The 27,423-nt window shown below is 48.6% G+C and overlaps 4 protein-coding genes and 1 pseudogene across 7 annotated transcripts; 3 read left to right on the forward strand and 2 right to left on the reverse strand.

The window, feature by feature from the left end:
• Positions 1-3,423: 3,423 nt before the first annotated feature.
• Positions 3,424-4,507, forward strand: LOC120678301 (annotated as a pseudogene).
• Positions 4,508-5,302: 795 nt separating this feature from the next.
• Positions 5,303-7,550, reverse strand: LOC120678855 (60S ribosomal protein L38-like). Its single transcript, XM_039960262.1, has 3 exons — positions 7,356-7,550; positions 6,316-6,499; positions 5,303-5,548 (listed from the first exon to the last, which is right to left on the reverse strand). The coding sequence occupies exons 1-3, from the start codon at positions 7,533-7,535 to the stop codon at positions 5,526-5,528; spliced, it is 387 nt and encodes a 128-aa protein (XP_039816196.1). The 5' UTR covers positions 7,536-7,550; the 3' UTR covers positions 5,303-5,525.
• Positions 7,551-7,830: 280 nt separating this feature from the next.
• LOC120678854 (methionine aminopeptidase 2B) lies at positions 7,831-13,843 on the reverse strand. Of its 2 annotated transcripts, none has more exons than XM_039960261.1 (13): positions 13,632-13,843; positions 11,173-11,273; positions 10,588-10,711; positions 10,431-10,513; positions 10,313-10,344; positions 10,027-10,126; positions 9,780-9,925; positions 9,579-9,662; positions 9,362-9,456; positions 8,895-8,991; positions 8,662-8,805; positions 8,230-8,447; positions 7,831-8,147 (listed from the first exon to the last, which is right to left on the reverse strand). In XM_039960261.1, the coding sequence occupies exons 8-13, from the start codon at positions 9,607-9,609 to the stop codon at positions 8,037-8,039; spliced, it is 696 nt and encodes a 231-aa protein (XP_039816195.1). In that variant the 5' UTR covers positions 9,610-9,662; positions 9,780-9,925; positions 10,027-10,126; positions 10,313-10,344; positions 10,431-10,513; positions 10,588-10,711; positions 11,173-11,273; positions 13,632-13,843; the 3' UTR covers positions 7,831-8,036. The 2 variants fall into 2 exon arrangements, with proteins under 2 accessions (XP_039816195.1, XP_039816194.1); XM_039960260.1 differs by having other exon boundaries at positions 9,579-9,670; positions 13,632-13,842.
• A 3,755-nt stretch (positions 13,844-17,598) lies between these two features.
• On the forward strand, positions 17,599-24,202 carry LOC120678877 (60S ribosomal protein L7-2-like). The gene is made up of 4 exons (XM_039960303.1): positions 17,599-18,089; positions 18,211-18,348; positions 18,442-18,544; positions 23,841-24,202. Exons 1-4 carry the CDS (start codon positions 17,758-17,760, stop codon positions 24,054-24,056), a joined length of 789 nt encoding a protein of 262 aa, XP_039816237.1. The 5' UTR covers positions 17,599-17,757; the 3' UTR covers positions 24,057-24,202.
• Positions 24,203-24,276: 74 nt separating this feature from the next.
• Positions 24,277-27,008, forward strand: LOC120678876 (acid sugar phosphatase-like). Of its 3 annotated transcripts, none has more exons than XM_039960300.1 (7): positions 24,277-24,678; positions 24,891-24,960; positions 25,081-25,240; positions 25,513-25,594; positions 25,669-25,885; positions 26,077-26,141; positions 26,556-27,008. In XM_039960300.1, exons 1-7 carry the CDS (start codon positions 24,370-24,372, stop codon positions 26,808-26,810), a joined length of 1,158 nt encoding a protein of 385 aa, XP_039816234.1. In that variant the 5' UTR covers positions 24,277-24,369; the 3' UTR covers positions 26,811-27,008. The 3 variants fall into 3 exon arrangements, with proteins under 3 accessions (XP_039816234.1, XP_039816235.1, XP_039816236.1); XM_039960301.1 differs by having other exon boundaries at positions 24,393-24,678; positions 24,891-24,979; XM_039960302.1 differs by having other exon boundaries at positions 24,393-24,678; positions 25,068-25,240.
• Positions 27,009-27,423: the final 415 nt, after the last annotated feature.

Below are 27,423 nucleotides of genomic sequence, written 5' to 3' on the forward strand. Positions count from 1 at the left end.
CTGCAATTTTTCCATCTCATTTCTTTCTTTTGCACGTTAAAAATGGGTTATAACTCCGACCATTTTTTTGCAGAATCCAAAATATGATTGGTTGTACAGGCAATTCCGTCAGCGTCGGGATGATAATAATGCAGTCGCTGCCGATGAATAATTGATAGGGATCTCGTAACTGCTGTATAATGTATTGCCGGCCGGTTGGTAAACCAGCTGCCAGAGTATACAATCTGAATATTTTTTTTTTGCCTTCTATTATGCATGCCTGCGGCTACCATCGCGTATTAGCTAGAGCTGTCGGTACGTACAGGCAATGCATCGAACAATGGTAGGTAAATGAAGCAAGCAATCCAAACGGATAAGGAAGTTAGGCTCAGAAGTGTACTATCTTGGTTCAGTTGACCTGGCTCACACACAATGCATGCATGTGGTAGTAGCTAGCTACTACTACTAGTGGTTGATAAGATTCATCATGTTGCTATATCTCCAAATTAAACATTCACAGTTTCATCATATTCTTCTTCTTCTTTTGATTTTGGATGATTGTTTAGGTCTAGCACAAGAAAGGTGAAAGGTACATATGGACATGAACTCAAATGATATTATTATTATTAGAAAAAGTAACTTGAAAACGAAGCTAGAGGCATCTACTTTTTCTCGAACTGGAAAAACAAAACATGCGGCGGTAGACCCAAGGTCTCGAAGAGCAAAGGCGGGGTATTTAAAATGGTCTCGAGTGTCGAATATTGGTACTGCCGCATTCCATTTTAGGAGCTCAGGGTACTTCATGCCTTTGCTCAATTTGCAAGGAACTATACAGAGCAAATCCACCCACTACTACTTTATTGCATTAACTCGCTTAGAAAAGTTAAACCTTTGATGTATCAATGTTGATGGCTGATCATGAATCTTTTTTTTTTTCTCTTCAAAAGTTGGTGTTTGTGGTGACTTCGTTAATCTCGAACGTCGGCTCAATCTTCGAAGAGGCTCATAGAATTCAGATTTGCGTACGTGCATTCATAAGGATGAGTGTGCGTGAGTTGTAAGTGTCTGAATTGTACTGTGTAATCGTAAAAAAAAAGTTAAATCTACAATTTATCAATGTTGATGCCTGACAATGCTCTTTTCTTTTTTTTCCCTCTTCAAGATGGGAATTCTTACCAATGTATTCTCTTTCATAGCATCCACTCTTGATGTCGTACAAGTAGTTGTATCTGAATACATTCTTTAATTTGGAATGATAGAGCGAGCTTCGGAGGGCTAGCATGCATAATTTTCTGTAAAAACTCGGTAAAATGGTGACAGATTAGTAATAACCCAATTCAGATCTGCAAACTGTCACCAAGGTGCATATGGTCCAGACAGATCATCACGGAGCACAGAGCAGCGAGGCAACTGAAAACAGTTGGTGAGCATGTGCTTTCGCACAGTCGCCCTGTCCTCAACACTAACAAAAGGAATTGTTTTTTGGCATTTTTCGTTTATACAAATCGCATCATAATTTTTTAGTTTTCATGCGCATGTGGCAGCTGAACAGGATGTCAGGCGCCAACGTGGACAGAGCTGGTAGATGAGCCTCAGGCATCGCAAGGAATGGGAGATGACGATAACCAGATGATACCAGTAAACTTGCTCCATTATGCAAAGATTGAACGCAAGGAATTTCAAAGGAAACGCATTTCTAGTTTTGTCCTAACTTTTGAGTCAAACTTAAGTTTAACCTTGCATATCTAGAAGATTGTCAACATCTGCAGCACAAGTCACTATGGAAATATATTTACTAATAGATCCAACAATAATAATTTGATATCATAAATATTATTTTTTTCTACAAGTTTAGTCAAACTGAAGACTGAAGATGGCTTGACTTTGAACAAAACTAGAAACCCAAACTAGAATTGGGTAAATTTTGGGACTATGAGAGTATTACTAAAATTCTGCGTCCTTAAGTAACCAATCATGTTGGAACCCGGTTTCATGTAAAATTTCTGCACAATTTTGGCATCAAGGATCTTCGACCAGAAACTGCATGATTATTTAGTTAGCAACAGTCCAGCAGTATACGCAGGATATGCATTGGATCACGATCATTGCTAGGGGGGCTACATACATCCCACATGCGTGTGCATGTGTAGGGGGCCTGCTGAGCTCCTGGCTTTCTGAGCACTATCTGTCGTGCTTGTGTGCCACAGCATGACAGGGTGCGGAGGCCAATCTTTGCCTCTTGCCCATGATGCCATGCCAGCCATGGCACTCGTGTGATTTTGCCAGGGATAGATGATGGGCACCATGGCTTCATCATCAATCAGTTGAGCCATGCTTGATGGCTGCTCGATCTCCATGCCAGCATGTGTGTGGCATGGCCTGGATCACCGATCCCAGCTCTTCCACGCACTCCAGAAGAAGATCCATCTCTCTGCATGCTCAGAAGTTCAGATCGATCCTGAATTTCTGATGTGCGCCCCATAGGACAAAGCCTTACGGTGACGATAGATGCTACTGCGATCGCTTCTGCAATGCTGCAAGAGAAGTTCTTCTGATGGCTCTCGATCGATTTGTGCAAGCTCTGAAGTTCTGAACTGAACATGAGTAACTGGTTGCCTGCTATTTCTTCTGTGTGTGCTTGTGCTGATGAACATGAACTACAGGCGTGCTGCTAGCCTGCTACTCTGCTACAGGTTCTTTGTCGGACATGATGCCACCATGACACTGCAGTTTCTACTGCATCTTGTTTGCTTATATTTCGGCGTGGAAATTATATTGCTGTTAAGCAGTGTTTTCCATGTATTTGCTACTACTCTCCATGTATTCAGCAGTTCGAGGTTAACGTTTGGTTTGCGAGCTCTTTTACAATGATCTCAAAGTACCAAGGTGTACTTTCAGGTACTTTTATTTTGAACTTTTTTTCTAGCCATTGATCTATGGAAATTATTTATAATAATTAAATTAAATTAGTATTCGGCCTCATTTTTTTATAGTTGGTCTCACATTTTAGAAGTACCAAGTACTTTATTCTAGGTACTTCTATGTATTTCCTACATTCACCATCATAGTATTTTATCATATGGACGACTCCTATTTTTTTTTCAATCACTTTGGGAAGAAGGTATACATGATTCTTCTCGCAAGGGCGACCGATATGATTCTCATCATCTCATGATGCTTTTGTGAATTGCAACACTAATCTTCATATAATATATATTCCCCATTTGTAAGATTACAATGGAGCAGTTGCCATTCTTCCAGCAGGAACTATCCTTTTTACCGCCGTTATATACACACGTACACAAGATTAAAGTCTCGGCAATTTTCAAAGCAGATCAAATCAATGGCGAAGGCTGGCATGGTCATCGTTCTCTCCGTCGTCGCCACCGCCGGGGGATCTATTCATCGCTTTATGTGATTCCCCCGAATCCCATTGTAGAAGCCATGTTCATCTTCTCCACCCCGCTCTGCGTCCTCCGCCCCCGCCTCTTCGTCCTCCACCCCGGCCGGCGGCTCTTGCTGCCGCGCCGTCCGCCCACCAGCCACCGCCGGTGCATCCCCGCCCTCCCCTAACCTCTTCGGCGACATGCCCCCGCCCGAGACCTGGCCCGGCCGCCGGCGCCCACCACCCCGGCCGGCGGCGCTCCGCCGCGCCGCCCGCCCACACACCACCGCCCACCGCCGGTCCATTCCTCCCCCACCTCCTTTTCTAGATCCGGTGGCCATGGAGCCTTCCACACCGCCGCCGCCACCCAGCAACCCCAGATCTTAAGGCCGCCGCCGCCCTCCACCACCCGGGCCGCCGGTGAACTCGCCGGCGGCCGCTCCCCCTACCTACCACTCCCGGACCCGGGCCACCCCCTCCCCCAACCCCGCGGCCATAACCCTCGCGCACATCCAGTGGAAGAAGCACAGTGGCGTGCGGGCCCACCTGCCAGGGACGGCCTCCCCGTGTCGCGCGTTTCTGCGATATGATGCTCATTTATCGCGCGCGCGATAAATAGCTTTTGCGGCACCGCCTCCCTCCCGCCGCGCTCGCCGACACCGACTTCGTCGCGAGCACGTGCAAGAGCTCGACAACCCGCAGTGCGCGGCGGTGCTGGGCGCGGACCCGCGGAGCGCGAACGCCACCACGGTGCGCGAGCTCGCCAGCATCGCGCTGGACGTCGCCGCCAGGGCCGCCTCCGGCTTCCTCTCCGGGGAGGCCGACCGGCGCGACCGCACGGACGTCGGCGGCGCGCTGGGCGACTGCGTCGGGTACTACGGCGGCGCCACCGACGCGCTTGAGGCGGCGCGCGAGGACTTCGACGCCGGCGCGTACGGCGAGGCCGAGGAGGAGGCCGGCGACGCGGAGGGCGCCGCCGACCGCTGCGAGCAGGCGTTCACCGACCGCCGCCTCGAGACTTCCACCGTGTCGGACGTCGACAAGAGGATGAAGGACCGGGCCAGCGTCGCCGGCGACCTCATCGATCTCCTCTGGGGTGATGGCAAACGTCGACGCTCCGGCCGTCGGCTCTTGCGTCCTTGAGCATCGCCAAGCGCAAGTCAGCCACGTGTTAGATAAACAGCCGTAGCGCCGGATGATAAATTAAAGCTATATTATTTTTTCCTCGATCGATTTTGACGACATTTCGATGCACGTAAGTAAGCATGTTTGGTTTACCTTGTGAGAATCGCATGTTTCACAAAATTCGCTGCTCTATTCAACGTGCCTAACCTAAATATTATTTTTTGAAACATCATGCATGTTCTCATATTATATTTTATAGTCTATACAGGCTAAATGGCTAATTCTTTCTTTTTTAAATAAAGGGCGAATTCTTTATTGTTTTTTAAAAGGAAAGTTCTTGTAGTCCTCTTCTTGATTAAACATTCTGGCCTGCATGCATCTCAAGCTCGCAGCTGTTTGTTTCCGATTATAATTAATTTATTGGTGAAAATAAATGATAATCCATAGTAATTCGCTTCATAGATTTGAACTACGACATAATCACTTTTCTCAACCACGCTTAGATTATAAGCTAAATGAAAACAAACACAGCATTAAAAGGCCCTGGCAAATCCATGGCTGCCCTGATAAGCTCGACGCGACCACAGTAACAGCATAGCTCTATGTCAGTCTTGACTTCCGTTTTAAAACAACATATCAACAGAAGACATCTACATCTACTACACGCAGACAACAACAGAATAAGCAGAAAGGGAATCGAGTTGCAACCGGCCAAAGGTCGACGCAACCATGTCTCCTCTAGCTACTGCCCAATGCGTAGCTTCTTTACACCCATCTAAATTGCTGAGTCCTGAGTGGTAAACCGAAAGGAAGTAGGACAAACAAATTCTCAAGCAGCATGTAGCTCATTAAAGAATCAAATTGAAAAGCTGCATCCTGGAATACGGTAAAATGGTATTTCTCCCAAAATCCAAGATCTACAAATCCATGACTGACAGGTCTAAAAGCATAGGTTCCAAAGGTACATAGAAGAGAATGCGCTGCTGATGATAAGGAAGCTTTGGTAGTTCCCATCTTGATGTTGTCTTGTGTCCCTTCAAACCTCCTGGACGGTCAAACCTGCATCAATTGGCATTATGCCATCAAAAAACGCAGAACTTCTGGTAGAATGGTGTATGGATCAAACGAAGAATGCAAAAAATTAGCAGACTAAATGGACAGCATTTGAACATTTGAAACCCAAACTGTAATTGGAGAAATGACACATTCAGAGTGAGAATTGCAAAATCAAAAGGAGATTGAGATAACCCTGTCCCTCAGATCTCATAGCTATTGCCCATCATCAATGAACTAAGAACATAATAGTTTTAACCACAAGCCTAAACGTCCAAGGAAGAGACAATGAAGGCTTGAAGCTAAAACTAATCAAGCATTCATCTATGGTCCAATAATATTATCTTCATGGGGATATTGAACCCAACATCTAATGGAGCCTGATAAATTATAACTACAACAAAAAAAAAAATTGAACCCAACCCACTGTAAAAGCTTAGAAAGAGCAGTTGTCCCTCGGATCTCATAGCTATTATTGGCCATCATTGATGGTTTTCAAAAATTGGTTTTAGCCACAAGCCACCAATTGACCGAGAAGACATGTCAATGGCTTGAAGCTAAAACCAATCTTCAACTATCTTTGGACCAAAACTTGGGACAGCTACTTGATCAAAAAGACAACTAAGAAAATGACATTAATCTAAGGAAAAAAGAAACAACCCTAACACAAGGCACTCATCAGCAGCATGAATGATTAATTCCAGCAAATACTAAGACAAGCATTGAGTTTTATATACCATAACAGAAACAATACTAAGACACGCTGTGCAAACCTGGGGGAAGAGATTGCTTCAACTTGATTGCCTTCTCAGCATCGAAGACGCAGAGGGTGTACAAGTACTTGGAGCAGCGCACCTTGAATTTGACAACATCCTTGCTCCTCTTGATCTTCACAGACCGGGCATCCTTCCTCCTCGCGGTGAGAAGGAAGTCCTTGATCTCATGGATCTGCTTCGGCTGCAGTCAGATTTGTTTCACAAACTATCAGACAAAGAAAAGCTGTAGGATGAAAATGCACTACTAACTGGAGGCAAAAGACTTGTTGCAACTAGCAACCAAACAGACTCCCACAGTCATGCTACGTTTTGTTTATACTTCTTGTTCATATACAGTTGTTATTACAACGGTTCCTTACAATTTACAATTTAAACTTGCCAAACAGACTCCCGCAGACATGCTATGTTTGTTTATACTTGTTGTTCTTCTACAGTTGTTATTACAATCGTGCCTTATAATTTAAACTTGTCAACCCTATCATACATTTCCAATTCTTCTGATAAATGCAATCGCTGAATACTGTCAAAGCACAACATTCATTCCAAGAGCCACAAGCCATCCTAATAACATGCAAAGCAGTTGATACAGCACACAGAAATGATGAACTAGCATGGCAACCAAGGTGGCATCAAAATACAGCACCTAAAACTATAAGCTTTCAATGTTCGCAGCAATGCAACCTAGGGGCAGATGTAAGAACAAATCCCGCTCACAGCAAGCCACAAGAAAACTGCATAGAGCTGGTAAACAAACAATAGCACAAGTGCCGCTGCAGATGCCAATCGATCACAGGGGGGTCACGGAACATCATTAGCAGCGCGTAACCGTAATCTGACCAATCTATTACACGATGATCAACCATAAGGACATAGCAAAAACATGTGCGAAAAATTGCCACCGCCTCTATGAACACAAACAGCATGCTTCCCAGCAACTCATTACACAGCTAGAGAACATCGGTTGGGGCAAACTGACGTGCTACTGGCGGGTCTAGGACGAGAGGAAGGGGAGGAGGAGGAATTAGAGGGAGAGTTACCATCTTCTCGTGAGACCGTGAGTCGCCGAGCTCTTCTTCTCGCGGCGGCGGCTGGGATCCCACGGGAAGAAGGAAATGGCAGAGACGGCGGCGTGAGGGAGGGGAGAAGATTATATAGCACCTGGTAGATAAAACCCTAGCAAATAGCTGGGCTCTGGAGCCCACGGTAGAAGGCCGCATTCGGGATAGGCCCAGTTGGGCCTTATGAGTCAGTCATGTGGCCTCGAAAATATTGCACGGAGTTCATTTATCTTTTTGAGCTGTACACACCGATTAACATATCGAATTCGATTTTGTATTCAAATTTTATAGTGGATGAATTGATCAGTAAAGGGTTGCAGTAGCACATCCAAGAACACAGCAGCGTAACAGGTCTGTGAGAACCATAACAAACATTTTCGCATCCAATCCTAATTGCAGCAAGAATCCAGGACAACGGAGATCATCGTTTCAAAAGGTTTTCAAACATAATACTGAGGGAACCAATTTCACCTCAATGAAAAAATGCACGTTCCATATATTCCAAACTCAAAATAATATAGCAAGACTGCCAAATTATTCATCCAAAATTCCAAATGTGATGTGTCCTATTAGTCCATAAACAGATGGTACACAGGTTGCGCAAAAACGGTGTACTCTTGCATAAACAACCGGTACAAAGAGGATCCGCTGCAGCAGCAATCAGTAGTCGTCGCCTCTCGAAATGACCTCTTTGCAGGTTGGCCAGAGTAAGATGGTGTGCTCCAACTGTGAGACATAGCTCCCTTTCACGTCGCACAATGGAGGGTATGGCTGTGAACAGAGCAGGAAATGGTGAATCGCATGTTGACAACAAAGTTTGGATGATGGGATGGAGATGGAGCTTATCACATACCTGAACAATATGATTTTCACATAGACTTTTCAGAGCCATGAGGTACTTTGTCTCACCAAGGCGGTCCAAGTACCGGCGGCAGAAAGAGAGTGTTCCAAAGTTGTTATTGATGGTCCCAAGTAGCTGCTTAGCCTTTGCCATCCTCAAAGGCACATGCCCAACATCAAAGTTCTTCATGTAATGGCTGCATTCCAAGTCCTCCCTGACAATTCCCTTTCCTGCAAATGTCATGAATCTTAGGACATGTAAAAGTCTTCAAGGATTTAAAAATATGTCTAAGCACGGACAACAAATTTATGCTGTAAATCTAATCAGGGTCATTCTAGCTATATAAGTGAAGTGACTTTTATCTTTTTTGCCAAACTATTAATGATGACATATTATAGTACCTCCTATATTTTATGAATCAGTTGACAACAAAGAGTAACATACCGGTAGATCCAAAAGTTTCAATTGCATAAAACTCTCCCTCCTCCATTTTTGTCTGCTCCCCACCTTTCACAATCGGAACTGATTTTCCAGCATGGATCTGATAAGGCGCAATGCTGTGTCCATTGAGGTTCCGAATACTTTTTATTGTCACAAGCAAAAAGAGTAGTTTTGATTGTCATTGCCCTTTTCACATTACATTATTTAGCAGGGCAAAATATCTAAAGCTGTAGCACCTTGGAAAACTTTTCCGTTGATTTCAACCTCATATGACTCCATTACTTCCTGGATTGCAGCACCAACATCACAAAGCCTTGCATCTATTCCAGCTTCCTGAATGAGGTAATCAAATCATTATTTAAGTTCAACGAGTGCATGATACAAAACAAAAACAATCCAGACCACCACATAGACAATTAACAGTAGAAATTCAAATAAGGCCAAGACATAAACCAATATATGGGAGCAGGTAGAGCCACGCTATATTGTCCAATGGAAATCAGTATTCCAATGAACATATGAATTTGTTGCACTTGAGCAAAGGATATCACTTGAAATCATGCATCCTTTTAAGAAAAACAGAAAACAAGCATTCCTATAACACCACCACCACCACCACCACCACCACCACCACCACCCTACGGCGGTCTATAAACATATAAGCACAGCCTACAGAGAGTGCAGAGAAACATGTTGAAATTACCTTGATCCCAGTATTTGTGGCATCTCTTGTTGCTTGAAGCAATGGACCATACATCGGATTAAATGCAACAGTAAATGCACAATCAACAATGTGCCCTGGAACAAATAAGTTAGTTTTTCCAATCAGATGACATCAATTTATACTTGCAACAAGAAACCCACACAAGTAGGCACAACAAAAAAACATATAAGATAACATGAAAACAAAAATATCGGACCATCTATATGTGTTCCAAAATCCAGCTTCATCACATCATCATATTGCAGCACAGTTTTGTCACCAGCATTTGGGGTCCAATGGGCTGCAACCCTAAGAATCAGGTTTTCTTCATCAATTTGTGAATGGAATGAAGACTTGGAAACAAGATAGATGTATACCATACAAATGGAAAGACAAACACAGAAGAAGAATAGCACACTAATTCAAGGAGCATCCAGTTGGAAAGGCAATGCCAGCTTGGAGTCCATTTTCCTTGATAAGTTTCCGGACCATATTTTCCAATGTTTCACATAGATCAATCATTAACATTCCAGGCTTAATAATGCTTCTCATATATTTCCGCACCTAGAAAATCAGATAATATGTTGTAGAATTCAACATTTCAACCAACAACAGATAAGATTCAAATTATGCTGCAAACATATTAGACGGGGTATAGTTTTAACCTGTCTATGAACTTCTGCTGCTCGGCGTACAGAGTTGTATATTGGTTTTTGAAGTCGTTCCAGGTCCCTCTTTTCCTCGCTAGTTGTTCTCCATAAATTACTGAGTAGAAATAGATTATAAATTTGTGAGCAGTTGTACATAATGGGTGGGGTGTGGGTCTTATTTGCCCCTAAAATGCATTTCAGATGTGAGTGAAAGCCTTCGTACGATTAAAAATCAACACATGCTGACAAAGGATATTTTAATTGATAAAACTTCCACTAGTGGTGATAGACTTGCACTTACTCATCCTTATATTGCTGGATTTCACCTTCTTTCTACAGAAGACATGAAATTTCCTTATGAATGGAAACATACCAAAAACGTGAAAAAAAAGGTATTTCAATTTAACAGCAGAACTCACTTGGATTTGTTTTTCTTCTTCTTCTCAGCTTCTGAATAATATCCATTTCAGAAACAACTGTTAGACTAACTGAGCCCGAAATGCTACATGGAACAAAAGAATCTTCAGCTTTATATGAGAAATTTGGGAAAGAGAACTTGCAAGGCAGAATTTCCACCTGGTGCTCCATCTTGAGATGCACCATCAGCTTGTGCTTCATCATCATCCTCTGGTGGTGAGGACTGAGCTGCAGGAACTGCAACATTGCTGTTTGCAGCTTTTCCTTCTTCAATCATATTCTCCTACAAAAAAAAACAGCGATCTTTAATTGCTATAAAAGCAAATATACAGCAAAACAAGGGTCAAGCAACATATAAGGTTCGATAATCCATGTAAAAATAGTAGCTGTTATCAATTGCTGGAATTTTCTAAGCATGTCACTTACTCACTTTCAAATAAAGGTTCAGAAAAGCTACCCATGTCCTCTAGTCAAAAGACTAATGACCATTATATAGAACAATTCTGTCTATTACTTAAAATGGTAACACAAGATAAAGCATGATTCCAACATGGAACAACGAATAGGAAAATATTGCAGATGCAACAACAATAGACAGTTATCATGGCTACATCAAGCCTGCAAAAAAAGCCCCCCTCCTTTCTCAAATAGATGCCAAAGCAAACCTGCTCTATGTTTGCGTAGAAACAACACTAGTAATTCATTTCATGGGACATGGAGAACAGCGGAACTGCAGTTACTTACTTTGGTTTCCTCATTTTGTCCAACATGCAATGCCACCATCTCCTTGGTAGCTGTATCAACCGCAGCCATATTTATTGTATATGTCTAAAGTAGGTTCAAACCTGAATGAGAAGAATAAACAAAACCATAAGCACCGATATAGCTAAGGGCAAATTACATGTTGAAATGTAGAGTTAAATACACCAGCGGCCCTTGAACTTGTCCTGATGTGCCACTTAGGTCCACGAACTCGCAAAATCAAAATCTAGCACCCTGAACTTGTTAAGTTGTGACACTTTGGTCCATACCTCTTCCCCTTCAAGGGGCATGAATATATGCAAAAAAGCCCTTGAGTCTTTTCATCTTCTATATCTACGTCCTCCTCGTTACTTTCACCTCTCTCCTCCCCCACAAGCGCCGCCGCTGCCGCCGGAGGCCGCCAGGAGCGCCGCCGCGGCACTACACTCCTCCCTGCTCCCTCCTCTGTGCCGGCGCACCCCTCCTCGCGGTGGAGGCCATGGCATGGCAGAGCTCGTGTGCGGCCATGGCGTAGCTCGTGGCGGCGGCGTGCCGCCCCCTCCTTCCTCCCTCCTCCTCCACCTCCTCCTCCCTCCTCCCTCTGCCGCACCGAGCTCGTCCCACCATCTCCCTCCTCGCTGCGCTACTCCACACCCCGCACGCGGGCGCGGCCGCGAGCCCCGCGGGGGCTTGGGCCTGCCTCGCTGCCGCCTCGCTCCCGTTCGCGGCGCCGCGGCGCGGCTCCGAGCAGATCCGGGCGGCAGGGGAGGACCGGTGGCGAGCAGGGCCGGCGCCGCGGCACGTCGCCCTTGGCACGCCGCTGTTGCGGCCTCTGGATCCTCGCGCCGCTGCTGTCCTGCGCCCGCCGCCGCCGACCCGAACCCGCCGTAGCCCCAAGATCCTCACGCCGCCGCGGACAAGAGCCCGTCGCCGTGCGCTGCAGCAGACTCGCCCCGCCGCCGCGACCCCGAGCTCCTCGCGCTGCTGCTGTCCAAAGCCACCGCGGTCCCGAGCTCCTCGCGCCGCCATGGCTTGGAGCTCCTCGCGTCTCGGACTAGCACCCGGCCGCGCGACCCCAAGCTGCTCCCGCCGCCGTCGACGCACATCCTCCGCCGCGGCCCCGAGCTCCTCGCGCTGCTGCGGTCCGGAGCCCCCGCGGCCTCAAGCTCCTCGCACCACCATGGACCCGAGCCCGGCGTTGTGTGCCACCGTAGATCCACGCCCGCCGCCGTGGCCCCAAGCTCGCGCAGCCACGGACCCGCACCACCGTCCCCTGCTCCTCCGCCGCCGCCACGAGCCCTGCACTTGCAGCTGCGAGCCCCTGCACCGCCGGATGTGGCCACGGCCACCGGAGCTCGCGAGGAGGGGCCGGCCACCTGCCGCTGCAGTAACTCGCCGCCGCTGGGGCCAAGCCGAGGCGGAGGAGATAGGGCGGGAGGCAAGGGCGCTGGCGTGGAGCCGCCGCGTGCTCCGCCCGGTCCTCCCTCCCACGGCGGAGAGGGCCAGAGATGGGGCACAGCGTGGACGGCGCTGTCGCTCCCAGGCGCCGGCGGCGGCGAGGGAGCAGGGAGGGGGGGTGTGTGGCTGCTCGCTGCCGGGGCAGGGAGGGCGGCGCGTCGAGCAGGGGCCGGGGTCTGGGAGGGAGAAGAAGGGAGGAAGGGAGTGAGGGGGTGAAGGTAGAAGATAGTAATTTTGGAGGGTTTTTTTTGCATATGTGCATGCCACGTGGCGCCATGTGAAGGGGTATGGACCAAAGTGGCACAAATTAACAAGTTCAGGGTGCTAGATTTCGATTTTACGAGTTCGTGGACCTAAGTGGCACCTCAGGACAAGTTCGAGGGCCGCTGGTGTATTTAACTCTAAAATGTATCTCAATGGTAAGACAAAAGCAAGATTCTGAGCCAGGCTAAAAATGCTCATTAAATTAAATCATGCACAAATTGTTCAATACAGCATTTAGCTATATGCGTACTAGAGGGGAACAGGGAACTAACTATGTCCTGTATGTTAATGTCCACCCAATAATCAGATTGACCACTCATAGCACAATAAAAATCTTGGTTGAATTGCTTTCTTTCATGTGTTAGTCTACCTAGCAAGTTTTGCCATCGCCATGCAATCTGGATGCGAGACGAATTAGGATATTCCCTTCTAAACATGTCCTCTAAGCATTATTCGACAAGAGAGACGGTTAAAGTATTATACGACGAGAGAACCTGATGCTTCATCAGAAGCTCACTGCAACTACTAGTAACCCATAACATACGCGATCTGCAGCCTACAGCCATCCATAAAAAGGGATATCATATCGTTCCATATGGAGAAATTCCTAGAACCCACAAACTCAGACGGAACAAATTGCCCGGGGTGAGTGTCTCAGAAGCACAAAGTCCGGTTATTATCAGCTTAATTTAGAGAAATCGCCTGTGGTAACCGTTTGCTGCGCAGGTACAAAACCGTACCTTCGCCCTCCCGGTTCGAGGCCGCGAGAACTGGTTGGCGTCACCGAAGCAGGAGGAGACGCGAAGCGACGGGAGAAGACGATGAGGCCTGGACCGTGGGAGGGGAGGTTCCGCCGCGTTTCCTGGGACTTGGGGGGCGGCGGCGGCGGCGGCGGCTCGACGAGGTTGGATTTGGACCTGGGGACTTGCGAGAAGAGAAGAGGCTTGGTACGTTTCGACGCGGCTACAGTCAGCGACCGGAACGGAACGGCGTGTGGGACCCACCTGCCATCCTCTGTCCGACTCACATCAAAGCCCAAAGAGGCAAAGACACATCGCACGGGCCCGGTGGACAACACCGTTGTTTGATGACGACCGTCGGATGCTAGATGATCGCCGCAGGTTGAAATCGTCGACTTGTTCCGTGCCATGCCGACTTCCCTTCACGGCTCCTCCAAAGTCCAAACATTCATTTAAACTAATCCCGACCGGAACCGGTCCAGAAACCATGTTACCGGTCCAACCGGTCCGAACCGGTTCCGGTTCCGGCCGGTTTCAATGTTATATATTGTATTAATGTAAAAGTAGTACAATAGGGTATTAGAGTGTTCATTTAAACTAAAATATGTCATACAAACATTCATTTAGTATACTTTGCGGGCATTTGAATTTAAACCAAAAAAGAAAAAAAAATTGAATTTGACTGGTTACCACTCAAATCAACCGGTTACCACTCAAACCGGACCGATTTACTGGTCTAACCGGTCGGCTAACCGGTGGAAACCGGTTGAACTGCCGTTTTTTGTTTGAAATTTAAATTTGGCCGGTTTTTTTCAGTAACCAGTCAAACCGGTCCGGTTTACCGGAACCGGCGGGCGGCGGTTCGGTCCGAACGGTCGGTACAAAAAACCCAACATCCACCTCGACCTCCGGCTCCCGGGGCGACGCGCCTCCCCCGACACCCGATCCGCCGCACGCCATGGGGAAGCACGGCAACGGGTCCCACTATGAGAGCCTCCGCGACGCCCGCATCGCTGTGATCAAGGTAGGCGCACGCTTTTCCCCGAACCCCGTACTTCACTAGAAATCTTGGGGCGCGGCATTGCCATGCCTGGCCATTGTGTGGACTGTTTCCACTGCAGATGGGCCCCTGATTTTCCGTATGCTCTGATGAGTTGAGGTAGGTATGGGTCGGATAGGTACTACAGCTTTTTATCCGTTGATTTTGAGATCTCTTGCATGTGTTAGTAATTTATTTTTTAGTGAACTCTGACATTATAATTATTACTTTCAACTTTGATGTCACGTAAACTAATATATAGAGTAATAGTTATTTTATGCAGGTAGCTCTATATTTTTTTTAGGCTGCATAGGTAAGGTAAATTCGTCATTTCGTTGTTTTTACATAGGTGTCATGGTTTGCAGGTTGTTTTTGCATTTGGTATATATTTGAACTTTATATTGTAATGGTATATATTTGAATTTTAAATTTGATGTACAATTATATTTAGTATTTAAATTATTGGTCAAATTTTATTTTGGACAACTTTTGATTTTAGTGCGTTTTGGTGTTAAAAACTATAATGTTGATTTTATGAAACAGGTCATGGTTTGATTTAATTAAAATCCGAGTATTTTTGTTGAGCAACTATTGAGTGAGGATCTGGATTGCGGGTTGATTTTATGAAAATCTAAGATTTTTTTACAAATTTCCATGAACCGGAAAGGTTGGGCTGTTAAATTTTAAAAATATTGAGTTTCTTAAAATTATTTGGGAGAAAAGGCCGGACTGCGTGCGGAAAGTGGATGGGCCATTTGAGTTGTACATGCATTATTTTTTGTATTACATGTGTTTATTTTGTTTTTTTTTGTATGCATTTTTGTTTGGGCATCTACTTATCCCTTCGGCACCTGTCGTGTTGTCGGGGCTCTCATTAACTGTAGAGATAATTAATGCTGAGCTTGAAATTGTCAAATTAAAATTAAATATTTGTTGTACTGTTTTTGCAACTGATCTGCTGTAGTGCTATGTTAGGTTGTCCGTACTTGTCATACTTTAAATTTATTCTGTAAAAAAAAAATTTCATCGTGGTCATCAAGATTATCTCCTCTATATCCAGTTCTTCCGCACCCATCCATACTCTATATCTGGCTCTGTACCAACTACCACATATTTTATTCAACTATTTGCAACTACCATCTCCTCTCATTTTTTTCTTTCCCTTTTACAGTAGTTTGATAATATAATTGTTTAATCAAATAAAATAGTTTTTACTAATTTGTTCTCTCTTTTTTCTTTCTTATTTTCTTATTTTTGTTGTTTTCTCTTTTTTTCCCTTTTCCTTTAAAACCAAATAGACATCCATTAAGACAAACGAACCCACACGTAGCAATACACTAGTCGGTGACTGCCAGCCCTGGCCCTGACCGAAACACCCTGTTAGGGCGTCCGCAATGGTTAGCTATTTAGCTAGCTAGATCTGATGTGACAATAATAAAGTAGGAGAGGGTGTAGTCACTAGCGACGACCAAATAGCTAATCTATTTCACGTAGTCCAAAAATATGTGAGAAAAGTATGTGGGTCCAATAGTATAAAGTAGTATCTTCTTTTGTCTCTCACTACCATATCTATAGACGACGCCCTTAGCGATCCTTGGCTTCAACCGTCCCACCAATCAGCGCCTCCCATGGGATCTCCCACGGATTGTGTTTGCTCCCGTCGCATCGCGCATCCTGAGTCTCATTCAAAAAAACGAGCAGGGGCACTGTGCATCCCGTGGCGCACGCAGGAAGTAATTGTCTGCTCTCTTCGTGTTTCTTCTTCTTCCCCCTTGTCTCTCTCGCAGCTCTCTCACGTGGCCGACCACTTGCATCACCACATGTTGTGCGCTGCCCAACCTCCCTGTCGCCTGTCACCCTCTCGACCGCCGCGCACGCGACCTCCTCCCTTTCTCCACCGCCCTCTTCACTCCCAATCGACACCCTTCCCTCCGTCGCTCGTTCTCTCTCTCCACGGTGCACGTCGGCGCCGGCGCTCCCCTCGCCCCTCCCTGTCCCTGGCGTCCTCCGCCTCCTCCCCCTCCGCCCTCACTTCCTCCGCCTCCTCGCCATGGTCTTCGGGGAGGGCAGCGTCGCCGCACGTGCGCGCTCCAGCTCGAGCGTAGCGGCGGAGTTGGGGCGCCCGGCACTCCGCCCTCTCCTGCTCCCTCCTCCAATGCGCTTCCATGGCAGCGGCGCTGGCGGACGGCTGCGCGGCGAGGAGACGGCCGGGCTGGCCAGATCCGGCGGCCTCGAGCTCGGCCCGTGGCGGCGGCAGCCAGATCTGGCGGCCTCGACGTCCGGCTATGGCGGTGGCGGCGCCCTCCTCGAGCTCCGGGGTGGCCCGATTTGGCGCGCCCTCCTCCCCCTTTCTAGCCAGCGGCCATGGCGGGTGCCCGCGCGGGGCCATGGCGGGGAGTAGATTCCCGGTGAGTAGATCCTTGGCAAGCGGCGTGGTGGAGCGACGCCGGCAGCTCCTCCAGGCGCGGTGGCGAAGCAGGAGCGGCGGTGGCCGGCGAGGCCGGAGAGGGACTGCGGCCGCGGCGGCGGTGGCCGCGAGGGCGAGGACGGCGAGGAGGAGCAGGCGATGGTAGGCCATCTCGCTGGCGGGATCGGGCTCCCCTGCTCCCTCCACTCCCATCCCCTGCGCGGCGGGCGGGCAGGCAGACGGAGCGGAGCGCGGCGGCAGCAGCGGCGCGCGCGGCGGGGCTCGGGCAGAGGTGGAGGCGGGCGCTGGAGGAGGAGGGGATTACTGCGGCCGTTGGATGGCCGATCAAACGGCCGCTTTTTTTTCAGGCGACGTGGCGCGAGGAGAGGCCGGGGAATGACACCGGAATCGTGTTTCAGAGATTTCAGCCCAAAGCCCTCTGCTGGGCCAGATGTGTCTTGAAGGGCCCAAATTCACCGGCCCAGCCCAGCAAGTGGCCTTAACCCCCATGCCGCAGCGCAGCAGCAAAAATCCTTGCGAGTCCCAAACCCTCGCTGCCTCGCCTCCCCTTCCCGGCCGCCGCCTTCCCCCACCTCCCTCTCCTCTGACCTCGCCGCCGCCGCCTCCGTCCTACGCCGGGTTCCGCGCCGCTGACGGAGCTCGCCCGACTGTAGACAAGTATGGGTAGCGGCGGGGATGAGGCCTCGCGGACAGTCCCGCCGCTGGCGCTGGGGGGCACACGGGAGGAGCTGGCGTTCGTCAAGGAGACGGTGCTGAAGAAGCGCAAGGAGAACGCGGACTGGGCGGTCCGGAACCGGGAGCGCAAGGCGGCGAAGCGCCTGCGCATCCGCGAGGAGAACAAGGCCGTCGTCAAGCGCCCGGAGGAGTTCGTCGCGGCGTTCCGGAACAAGGAGCGCGACTTCCTGCGGATGAGGACCCGCCTCAAGGTCCGCAAGCAGCCGCCCGCCGATGCGCTCAGCTCCAAGCTCATCTTCGCGATCCGCATCCCTGGGTAGGTAGTAGTTGCTATCCTAGCGGAAGAAGCTAGCTTCCACCCCATCTTTTTTCAATTTTCCCCTTATTTGTCTGGTTTGCAATGGTGGTTGACGACTAGTGATGTTTGTTCGATGTAGCTCTGTGGACTTGCATCCGCACATCAGAAAGATCTTGAGGAAGCTACGGCTGACGAAGGTCCTCACCGGCGTGTTCCTTAAGGCCACCGAGTTGACGCTCAAGAGGCTACTCGTGGTTGAACCGTTCGTCACCTACGGGTAACTGAATGAAAGCAACCTTTTTCAAGGCAGTATTCCGTTGTTGTTCGGTATTGCGATGTTAACACTTTGGTTGCTGCTGTGTAACTATAGGTTCCCGAACTTGAAGAATGTGAAAGAGCTTATTTACAAGAAGGGCCGTGGGTTCTTGGACAAGGAGCCTTTCCCTCTTACCAGCAACGATCTAATTGAGAAGGTACACTTTCACAGCATCCTTATCTATGTCACTAAAATGCCACAACCCATCATCTCGAGAAAAAAATGCAGCAATATATATACACTTCAGGAAAATCTGGCATTACCGCATTAGCCAAAGGAAACTTCAGGAAAACAACCACAGTATTACATAATCAAGAAAAACGAGTTCAGAAAAGGGGTATACACTCAGGAGTACCTCAAATGTAACAACATGGTCCATTATGCGTGGCCTTGTTGCAGTATAGTCCATAGACCATAGGTGCATCTACCTTCTCTGGAATCAGTTTGTCATCCCAAGTAATAAAGAAGAGGTCACCATCCAAATCACCACCCGAGCATTCATTTGGATGGGGCCTAATTAATTTGAAGATTTCAAGTAAGGTTAAAGCAATCATTGACAGCATTAATCTAAATGGTTAATTGCCAATTACATAATTGGAAATTAACAGAATATGGGTAACAGTGCTAGCGAAGACCAATGTCTTGATTCAGTAAAGAGACAGAATGCATCACAGCCATGGACAAACAAATGGAACTCCACAACTTAAGATAGTCAGCTTTCAGATTCAGAATAACATACCTTTCCCCTCTCTGAGGAAATACAACACAATCAATAAGACCCCTAGCATCCAATCCAGGGTCAAGAATGGCTGCTCACTGTACTTTTGCTTCTTGCGATTCTTTGTAATTCTGATGTAAACTTGGCCATAGTCTAATTTGCCTGTTTCATCCAAACAACCAATAAGAACACGGCTGTCGGTACCCCAGGACTGGGGTACCCCCTCTAGCTGCGTCCAGGCAAGGATCTTGTAGTTATCCTTAACTACATTCAAACAGCCGGACCCCTGCGGTCCAGAGTCCTGTTCTCCCAGCAGCGGCCTGGACCGTTCCACAGTTGGGAAAGGTCCGGAGACACCACGTGTCCCGGAAGAGGCAAGAACTCGTGCGCAAGCAGCCGGGGCTCCGGACCTCCCAAGGAGACCGGACCCCCGCAGGGTCCCGGACCCCTCATGGGGTCCCGGACCCCTCATAGAGTCCCGGACCCCCTGTATAGTAACCGGACCCCTCACTAAGGGAAGAGATCGACGCCCCGCGTCAGGGTGGTCCGGGGCCGCCACGTGTCAGCAAGACATGGCCGTTTGGGTTTCCATACCAACGTTCACCCACCATTGCATTTATTGCGGTAGGTAAACGTCTGCATTGATATGACAGAAGCTGAGGCGTTTCATTGACCAGGGGATACTATTGATCGCGTATTACCAAGGCAGTGGAGCCGCTGGCGCCGCCCATACTGCGTCTGCCAGATGGATACGACGGCTCAGCTTCACCCATTATGACGCTACATAATAGCCTCAGCAGGCCACGCCGCAAGCTACGCTACTCCAACGGGCGCCTAGTTGACGGGACAAGAAAAGACCCCCCTGAGTCAGGAGAGCAGCAGTAAGGATTCGCTACCACTGTAGCCACAGTCACGTTGGGCCCACCTGTCGGGGCACCAACGCCCTATGTATCCGCTCCCCCTTGATCTATAAAAGGGGGGGACGCCGCTAGAAAACCTCAGGCTGAGCAAGAGCCAAGGCCAGCAGAGGATAGGTTCATACACACAACCAAGAACAATACATCTCCCAGTGGACGTAGGGTATTACGCTCTGGCGGCCCGAACCACTCTAAATCGTGTGTTCTTGAGTCCCCTTTCTCAGCGTAGATCCAGCCCATCGCCTAGTACTTCCCCGAGTACTTCCTCACTGGGAATAGGCGGGTGCGTTCCGCCACCCGGCTGTGGGTACCCCTAGAATCCCCACAACATTTTGGCGCCGTCCGTGGGGATAGAACAGGCGCTGACTGGATCTTCAGGCTTCTGGGGCCGTGTTCATCCTCTGCAACAACGAACAAGAAGATGAAGGAAGGCAGGGCCACACTCACTCCACCTGTCTTGGCACCGGCGCGGCAACGCCCTCGGTGCGGCGGCGCACGACAGCGACGCCTGCTGTGCGTCGCCACTGCGACACCTCGGAGCCGGCGTAGCGGCGCACAGCGGAGGCGCCGCTGGGCGCTGCTGCCCCTACGTCGACTCAAGGTTTTCTCTCAAGCAACGGCCACATCTCCTCTGCGGTGGCATGGTGTCGGCTCAAGGCTTCCTCTCAACATGGAGCCTGGAGCCGACGGCCATCCCGGAGGAAGTGGACCGTGTCGTCCTGCCGTCTCCAGCGCCGGAGATCCACCTCAGCGTTGCTCGGTGCTGCTGCAGACAGGACCCCGCCTCCTCGCGCGGGGGCCCCTGGCGCTAGCACCAAGGACAAGCCGGCGAACGACTGCACTTCTCCACGCGTCGCACCGGTCCATCTGCTGCGCAAGCGCTCTGGTTTCCATCGGCAACGGTGACGGCAGGGGGAGGGGGCCTCTTCCATTCAAAGCCAAAGAATTTGTCTCATGCCATGTAAGCATGTGACAGCTCTTAGGCAAGAAGGGGTCCCCCGAGCTCCCGAGGTGATGCTGGATGATGCGGTTCAGGCACGTCCAGGGCGCCTTCACCTCCGAAGAACACGCTGTATAGCATGCAGCCGTAGGTTACTCCTAAGAAAAGACTAAGAGAATTCCTCCTTTGTAATAACATGGCGCCTACGTGTGTGTCCAGAGCGGTCAAGGTCCGACCTTGTAAACCCGACCTCTGGCCCTATCACACAAACAAAAAAAATTGGTCCGGAGCGGTGGAGGTCCGACCTCGTAATCCCGACCTCTGATGTATACCGTGACAACCACAATAATAAAGGAGATTTACTTTCTCGGTTTTACCTAGGCTCCACCCTGATTACATTTATTCGCCTTGGTTTAACTAATTCTTTCCTCTTGAACGGAGTTTACCTTTGTTGCTAACAATCCAAGCTAAGTTGCTGGCTTGTGGTCAGGAGAAGACACCCCTTCTAGCTGGAAGGCAGTCCGGACCCCTAGGGACCTGCTCTGGGGAAGTGGTATTTGTATCCTGGGGTAGAGAAGCTCCGCGTGGCTTAGCCTGGTAATGTACCCTAAGTTTACGTACTTCACTACCCTGTTACAAGTACTCTAGTATCCAAGGCTGCTGTCTTTAGAGGTCCCGGGCTCTCTTCTAGTATAAGGCTTGGTTTCTTTGCACCTTACTATGAGGTCCGGTAACATGCTTCATCGGATTGTCAGCAACGGTCGCTCCAAGTCCACTCCGGTGGCCCGCTACGGCGGAGACCGCTCGCCACGGTCGCTCCAAGTCCACTCCGGTGGCCCGCTCCGGCGGAGACCGCTCGCCACGGTCGCTCCAAGTCCACTCCGGTGGCCCGCTCCGGCGGAGACCGCTCGCCACGGTCGCTCCAAGTCCACTCCGGTGGCCCGCTCCGGCGGAGACCGCTCGCCACGGTCGCTCCAAGTCCACTCCGGTGGCCCGCTCCGGCGGAGACCGCTCGCCACGGTCGCTCCAAGTCCACTCCGGTGGCCTGCTCCGGCGGAGACCGCTCGCCACGGTCGACAAGAGCCGGGTCCGGGAAGTGGTGCTTACTCCCTGAGCGATCCGAAGTTTGTGTAGCCGCTTAGCTTGGTTACGTACCCTAAGCCTACACCTTCGTCGCCCAATGGAGAGCACTCTAGTACCTGAACCTGGAAACAGGCATACCGGCCTCAGGGGTCCGGGATGCCCGCTCTCTCCGTGAGCACACCAACGCAATCAACTTGCGTAGGAACACATCACGATGGTGGCCCCACCTGCGGGTTCGTACCTCACCCGAGGTGGGCCCGGGGGCCACTGTCGGTACCCCAGGACTGGGGTACCCCCTCTAGCTGCGTCCAGGCAAGGATCTTGTAGTTATCCTTAACTACATCCAAACAGCCGGACCCCTGCGGTCCAGAGTCCTGTTCTCCCAGCAGCGGCCCGGACTGTTCCACAGTTGGGAAAGGTCCGGAGACACCACGTGTCCCGGAAGAGGCAGGAACTCGTGCGCAAGCAGCCGAGGCTCCGGACCTCCCAAGGAGACCGGACCCCCGCAGGGTCCCGGACCCCTCATAGAGTCCCGGACCCCCTGTATAGTAACCGGACCCCTCACTAAGGGAAGAGATCGACGCCCCGCGTCAGGGTGGTCCGGGGGCCGCCACGTGTCTGCAAGACATGGCCGTTTGGGTTTTCATACCAACGTTCACCCACCATTGCATTTATTGCGGTAGGTGAACGTCTGCATTGATATGACAGAAGCTGAGGCGTTTCATTGACCAGGGGATACTATTGATCGCGTATTACCAAGGCAGTGGAGCCGCTGGCGCCGCCCATACTGCGTCTGCCAGATGGATACGACGGCTCAGCTTCGCCCATTATGACGCTACATAATAGCCTCAGCAGGCCACGCCGCAAGCTACGCTACTCCAACGGGCGCCTAGTTGACGGGACAAGAAAAGACCCCCCTGAGTCAGGAGAGCAGCAGTAAGGATTCGCTACCACTGTAGCCACAATCACGTTGGGCCCACCTGTCGGGGCACCAACGCCCTATGTATCCGCTCCCCCTTGATCTATAAAAAGGGGGGACGCCGCTAGAAAACCTCAGGCTGAGCAAGAGCCAAGGCCAGCAGAGGATAGGTTCATACACACAACCCAGAACAATACATCTCCCAGTGGACGTAGGGTATTACGCTCCGGCGGCCCGAACCACTCTAAATCGTGTGTTCTTGAGTCCCCTTTCTCAGCGTAGATCCAGCCCATCGCCTAGTACTTCCCCGAGTACTTCCTCACTGGGAATAGGCGGGTGCGTTCCGCCACCCGGCTGTGGGTACCCCTAGAATCCCCACAACAACGGCCTTTCTGGACATGAATCTTACACCTGGTTCTTATATCGGTCAGCCTATTAGCCCGATGAGCTTTGAGAATCATTGAAAATCTAGTTAAAGACTATATGGAGTACAACAAACTATCTACAGTGGGCATCAATACGGAACTTGAGTGTTGAGTCTCCTGGTTCTTATTACATTTGTTAGGTCAAGAAGAAGCAATTATAGAAAATTGAAATGGCAGCACTTAACTGTTTTCTAAAAAATGGCAGCACTTAGATTAGATGATCAGCTTCATGTTTATATTCACCATTGTGGCAATATTACTTTTGTGGATCCCCAGTAATAATGAAAACAAAATGTTCACACTCAACGTCGAACCTGTTGAATACATGATAGGTTTTAGTCTTTTGCTCTGTAGTTATAAACATTGAGGTGGTTATTGTTTGCTTTCCAGAGATATTGTACTTGTTTTTGACTTGCAACTTACATTGAAATTTACCTTTGGTGCCAAACAGGCTCTTGGGGACCATGGCATCATATGCTTGGAAGACCTTGTGCACGAAATTGCCACTATTGGGCCACACTTCCAGGACGCGTCAAAGTTCCTCATGCCCTTCAAGCTCAAGTGTCCAGAGAGGAGGCTGCAGATGAAGAAGAAGCCCTACAAGGATGGTGGTGACTCAGGCGACCGAGGCGACAAAATCAACGAACTAATTGAGAAGTTGAACTAAAGTGGAGCTTGTTGTCTTTTGCATATGAGTGCTGGATCTGTTATCTTAACAGTTTTGTAATAGCATAGCTGGATGTACTGTTTGAAACGTTATCTGAATTTGTGCCATCAGATCGTGAAATGGCAGAAGCAGCTTTCATCGTCCCCCGTCTTCTGCTTGATATGTGCCTTGATGTGTCAGTATATCTCACTGAAAAAAAGTTCATTATCATATTTGCCATATTGTAGGGTGCTCGTGTTTGTTGCATTGAGCATATCCTGATCCCTCTGCTGTTGGTGATACTGTTCCACTGCATCTCATCGCACTACCATCCATGTTACATTCCATCCGGCCTTGTCAAAATTCCTGTGCATGGATCCGTTGGTTGGTGGTTGATGCGCTAGCGGGGAAGATGACCGGCGACGGCCTCACATTTGCCGGCCGGCGACTGTCCAATCTCGCCGATGCTGGGTGCAGTTCAACAAACGCTCACATCGGTTTTCGTCGCATCGAGTCCATCCTCCGCTTCGTCCACCCAGGTCCGGGCGGCGCCGGGGCGGAGAAAATGGCCTCCGCGGCGGCGGCGCCGGTATTCGAGAGGGTGGCCGGGATCCGAGCCATCGCCGAGTCCGGCAGCTTTAAGGCAAGCTCTTTCCCCACTTCCGAGGAACAAGTTACCGGCTTTAATCGCAAAATTTGCCCTTGTGACTATTTGTGGGTCGCCGATTCCGATCGGCAGATCACGAATTCGGTATAGAAATCGCCTTATCGTTGAAGGAATTTGAACCTGTGATGCATCCTTGCCATTCGCTGCTGCCGCATACTCATTTGCTTACAGCTAAATCTGTCTCGTAGGCCTGGTTCTTGGACCAGTTCGGCGTCCTTCACGACGGCAAGAAGCCGTACCCCGGCGCCATTTTGGCATGTATGTTGGCACAGAAATTGTATAGAAACTTCTTTTGTTCAGATTGTATTGTCGAATTTGTCTCCTTTGTGCTCGTGTCGTGTGCTGCTACATGTTTGAATTATCAGTTGGTTGTTGCAGTGGAGAAGCTTGCGGGGAATGGGGCGAAGATGGTGATAATCAGCAATTCCTCTAGGCGGTCGTCTGTGACAATGGATAAGCTGAAGAGCCTGGGTTTCGATACATCTTGTTTCCTTGCGACCATCACCAGTGGGGAGCTCACACATCAACACCTTCTCAAGTAAGCCTCCTGTGGACTCTATCTTCAGATACCATTGTTCGCCACTGTCTCCTCTATGAATGTAAAATCCGACGCATGACATTAGCATGATATGCTTAGAATTACTTCATCATTTACTGGTTTTTTAATGGTTTCTTTTTATTTGGACTGCACAGAGCAAGCAATGCTTATGATTGCGCACTACCAAGTAGAGGAGTTTCTTTTCTTGTACTTAGTTGGAGCCTAGATCTTGAAACATATGTAAGACATTTCATTCGATGACATGAATATAGGAGGAATGATCCATGGTTTGCTGCCCTTGGAAGAAAGTGTATCCATATCACCTGGGGCAATCGCGGCGCAATTTCTCTAGAGGTGTGTTGTCATACCACTTCTCCTTCAGAATTGGAATGGTTGGTCTAATCAATATTTCTGTTTTCCCTTACTAGGGTCTTGGTTTGCAAGTTGTGAACAATGTTGATGATGCAGAGTTTATATTAGCCCATGGTACTGAAGCCCTTGGTTCACCTTCCGGTGACCCTCTTCCCAAAAGTCTTGAGGAGCTTGAGCAGGTTCTAATGCTTGGCCTAGAAAGGCGACTTCCAATGGTGGTAGCTAATCCAGATTATGTCACTGTCGAAGCTCGAGATTTACGTGTCATGCCTGGTATGATCATGACATAAAGTATTAGGTTGTTTAAAATGGATCTGTCCGGCTGCACTACAAATTTAGATATTGTTTATTTCTGTAGTATTATATAAAACTTTTGCTCGCTATGTAAACCTATGTTGCGCCTATGTTGCCTTTCACTCATAAATTTCTGGTTATTCACACAAATGGTAAACTCTGTCTTTTAGGCACTCTGGCAGCTAAATATGAGAATCTTGGTGGTGAAGTGAAATGGATGGGGAAGCCTGATAAGGTATTCAACTAATCATTGCATGTCTGCTTTATGTAGATTAGGAACAATTCAACTATTTGAGAAAAAAGAAAACAAAGAGATCAACTAGTACATCATAATGCGGCAGTGGAGCTTAAGCCTGGCCAGAGGGGACCACAACCTCTCCTCATTCTTCAAATGTCTTAAGAAATCACTTGATTTAAGTTAACAGATTTGTTAGACATAACATGATAGCTTGGCCCCCTCTTACATCTGTCATCATGCTCAACCACTGTCAGCATGATACATAGTTGTAATGGCATTCAAAAGTATATGATGAACCACAAGCTAGTGCACTTATGGCCTCATATAGTTTTTTCCCTGTTAAATTTTAGTTTTGTGTGGTAGGTGGGAAGAAACTTTTGTTACCTATTAATGTGTTATGACTTTGTTCAGGTGATCTATAACTCAGCAATGTCCCTAGCTGGAGTTGGTGCTCATGAATGTATCATGGTGGGTGATTCACTGCATCACGACATCAAAGGGGCAAATGCATCAGGAATCGCATCTGCGTTCATTACTGGAGGGATTCATGCAGCTGAACTTGGGCTCGGTGAATCTGGAGAAACTGCTGGGGAGGATGCCGTCAATACACTCTGTAGCAAGCATGGATCATACCCCTCATATGTTTTGCCTTCATTTACATGGTAGAAACGCGGTCCAGTTATTTCTTTTGGGGTGCACCCTTAACACTGGAAAGTGAAGTCGCAGGAGGATGAAGCCCTTGGAGGCATTACTTTCTGTATCTACTTAATAATTTCCATGATTGTTCGATAATTGTTGAATTTGATCAATAAAAGCTGGATGCAGCTATGCTATGAAGTTAAGAGCTTGAGAAGGAGATTTAAATGTTTCTCGTCAAACTTTGCAGAAAGAATAATCCAGATGAAACATTGCTTATTTCAGTTCCGCACGACAACTAGCATGTGGTCGCTGAAATGCTGAATAAATTTCAGGACAATGGAACCAGGATGGAAATTTCCCTATACTTTCCTTTGTAGTCTCATTTTTCTCGAACACGCAGCTTGTCGTATTCTAGTCTCAAGAATGTGACCTAGTAACTCTACAGCTTAAACAAGTGTCAATGCTAATTAAAATTGTCTCATTTGAACTGAAAATGGGTTAATGGTTTAAATTAAAAGACCAAACTGAATGAAGAAACAAGTTTATAAGATTATTAAACATTAATGTTTGTCCTCCACCAGGTGTTTCCTCATTTGCATTGTTACTATGAAAAAGATAATGATAAACCAAAAAAAAGTTG

Source organism: Panicum virgatum, chromosome 6N (genome assembly GCF_016808335.1).
Source record: "Panicum virgatum strain AP13 chromosome 6N, P.virgatum_v5, whole genome shotgun sequence".
NCBI classification, from domain to species: domain Eukaryota; kingdom Viridiplantae; phylum Streptophyta; class Magnoliopsida; order Poales; family Poaceae; genus Panicum; species Panicum virgatum.

Excerpts from the sequence above, each read along its gene's own strand:
- LOC120678855 (XM_039960262.1), bottom strand. The coding sequence starts at position 7,535 with ATGCGGCCTTCTACCGTGGGCTCCAGAGCCCAGCTATTTGCTAGGGTT. Across the intron at positions 6,500-7,355 it reads CACGGTCTCACGAGAAGATG|CCGAAGCAGATCCATGAGAT; the intron begins GTAACTCTCCCT and ends ATCTGACTGCAG. Across the intron at positions 5,549-6,315 it reads GAAGCAATCTCTTCCCCCAG|GTTTGACCGTCCAGGAGGTT; the intron begins GTTTGCACAGCG and ends CAATTGATGCAG.
- LOC120678854 (XM_039960261.1), bottom strand. The coding sequence starts at position 9,609 with ATGAAGCTGGATTTTGGAACACATATAGATG. Across the intron at positions 9,457-9,578 it reads TTTTGGAACACATATAGATG|GGCACATTGTTGATTGTGCA; the intron begins GTCCGATATTTT and ends TATTTGTTCCAG. Across the intron at positions 8,806-8,894 it reads CAACGGAAAAGTTTTCCAAG|TAAAAAGTATTCGGAACCTC; the intron begins GTGCTACAGCTT and ends TGCTTGTGACAA.
- LOC120678877 (XM_039960303.1), top strand. The coding sequence starts at position 17,758 with ATGGGTAGCGGCGGGGATGAGGCCTCGCGGACAGTCCCGCCGCTGGCG. Across the intron at positions 18,349-18,441 it reads GAACCGTTCGTCACCTACGG|GTTCCCGAACTTGAAGAATG; the intron begins GTAACTGAATGA and ends GTGTAACTATAG. Across the intron at positions 18,545-23,840 it reads GCAACGATCTAATTGAGAAG|GCTCTTGGGGACCATGGCAT; the intron begins GTACACTTTCAC and ends GGTGCCAAACAG.
- LOC120678876 (XM_039960300.1), top strand. The coding sequence starts at position 24,370 with ATGTTACATTCCATCCGGCCTTGTCAAAATTCCTGTGCATGGATCCGT. Across the intron at positions 24,679-24,890 it reads CCGAGTCCGGCAGCTTTAAG|GCCTGGTTCTTGGACCAGTT; the intron begins GCAAGCTCTTTC and ends TCTGTCTCGTAG. Across the intron at positions 25,241-25,512 it reads ACACATCAACACCTTCTCAA|GAGGAATGATCCATGGTTTG; the intron begins GTAAGCCTCCTG and ends ACATGAATATAG.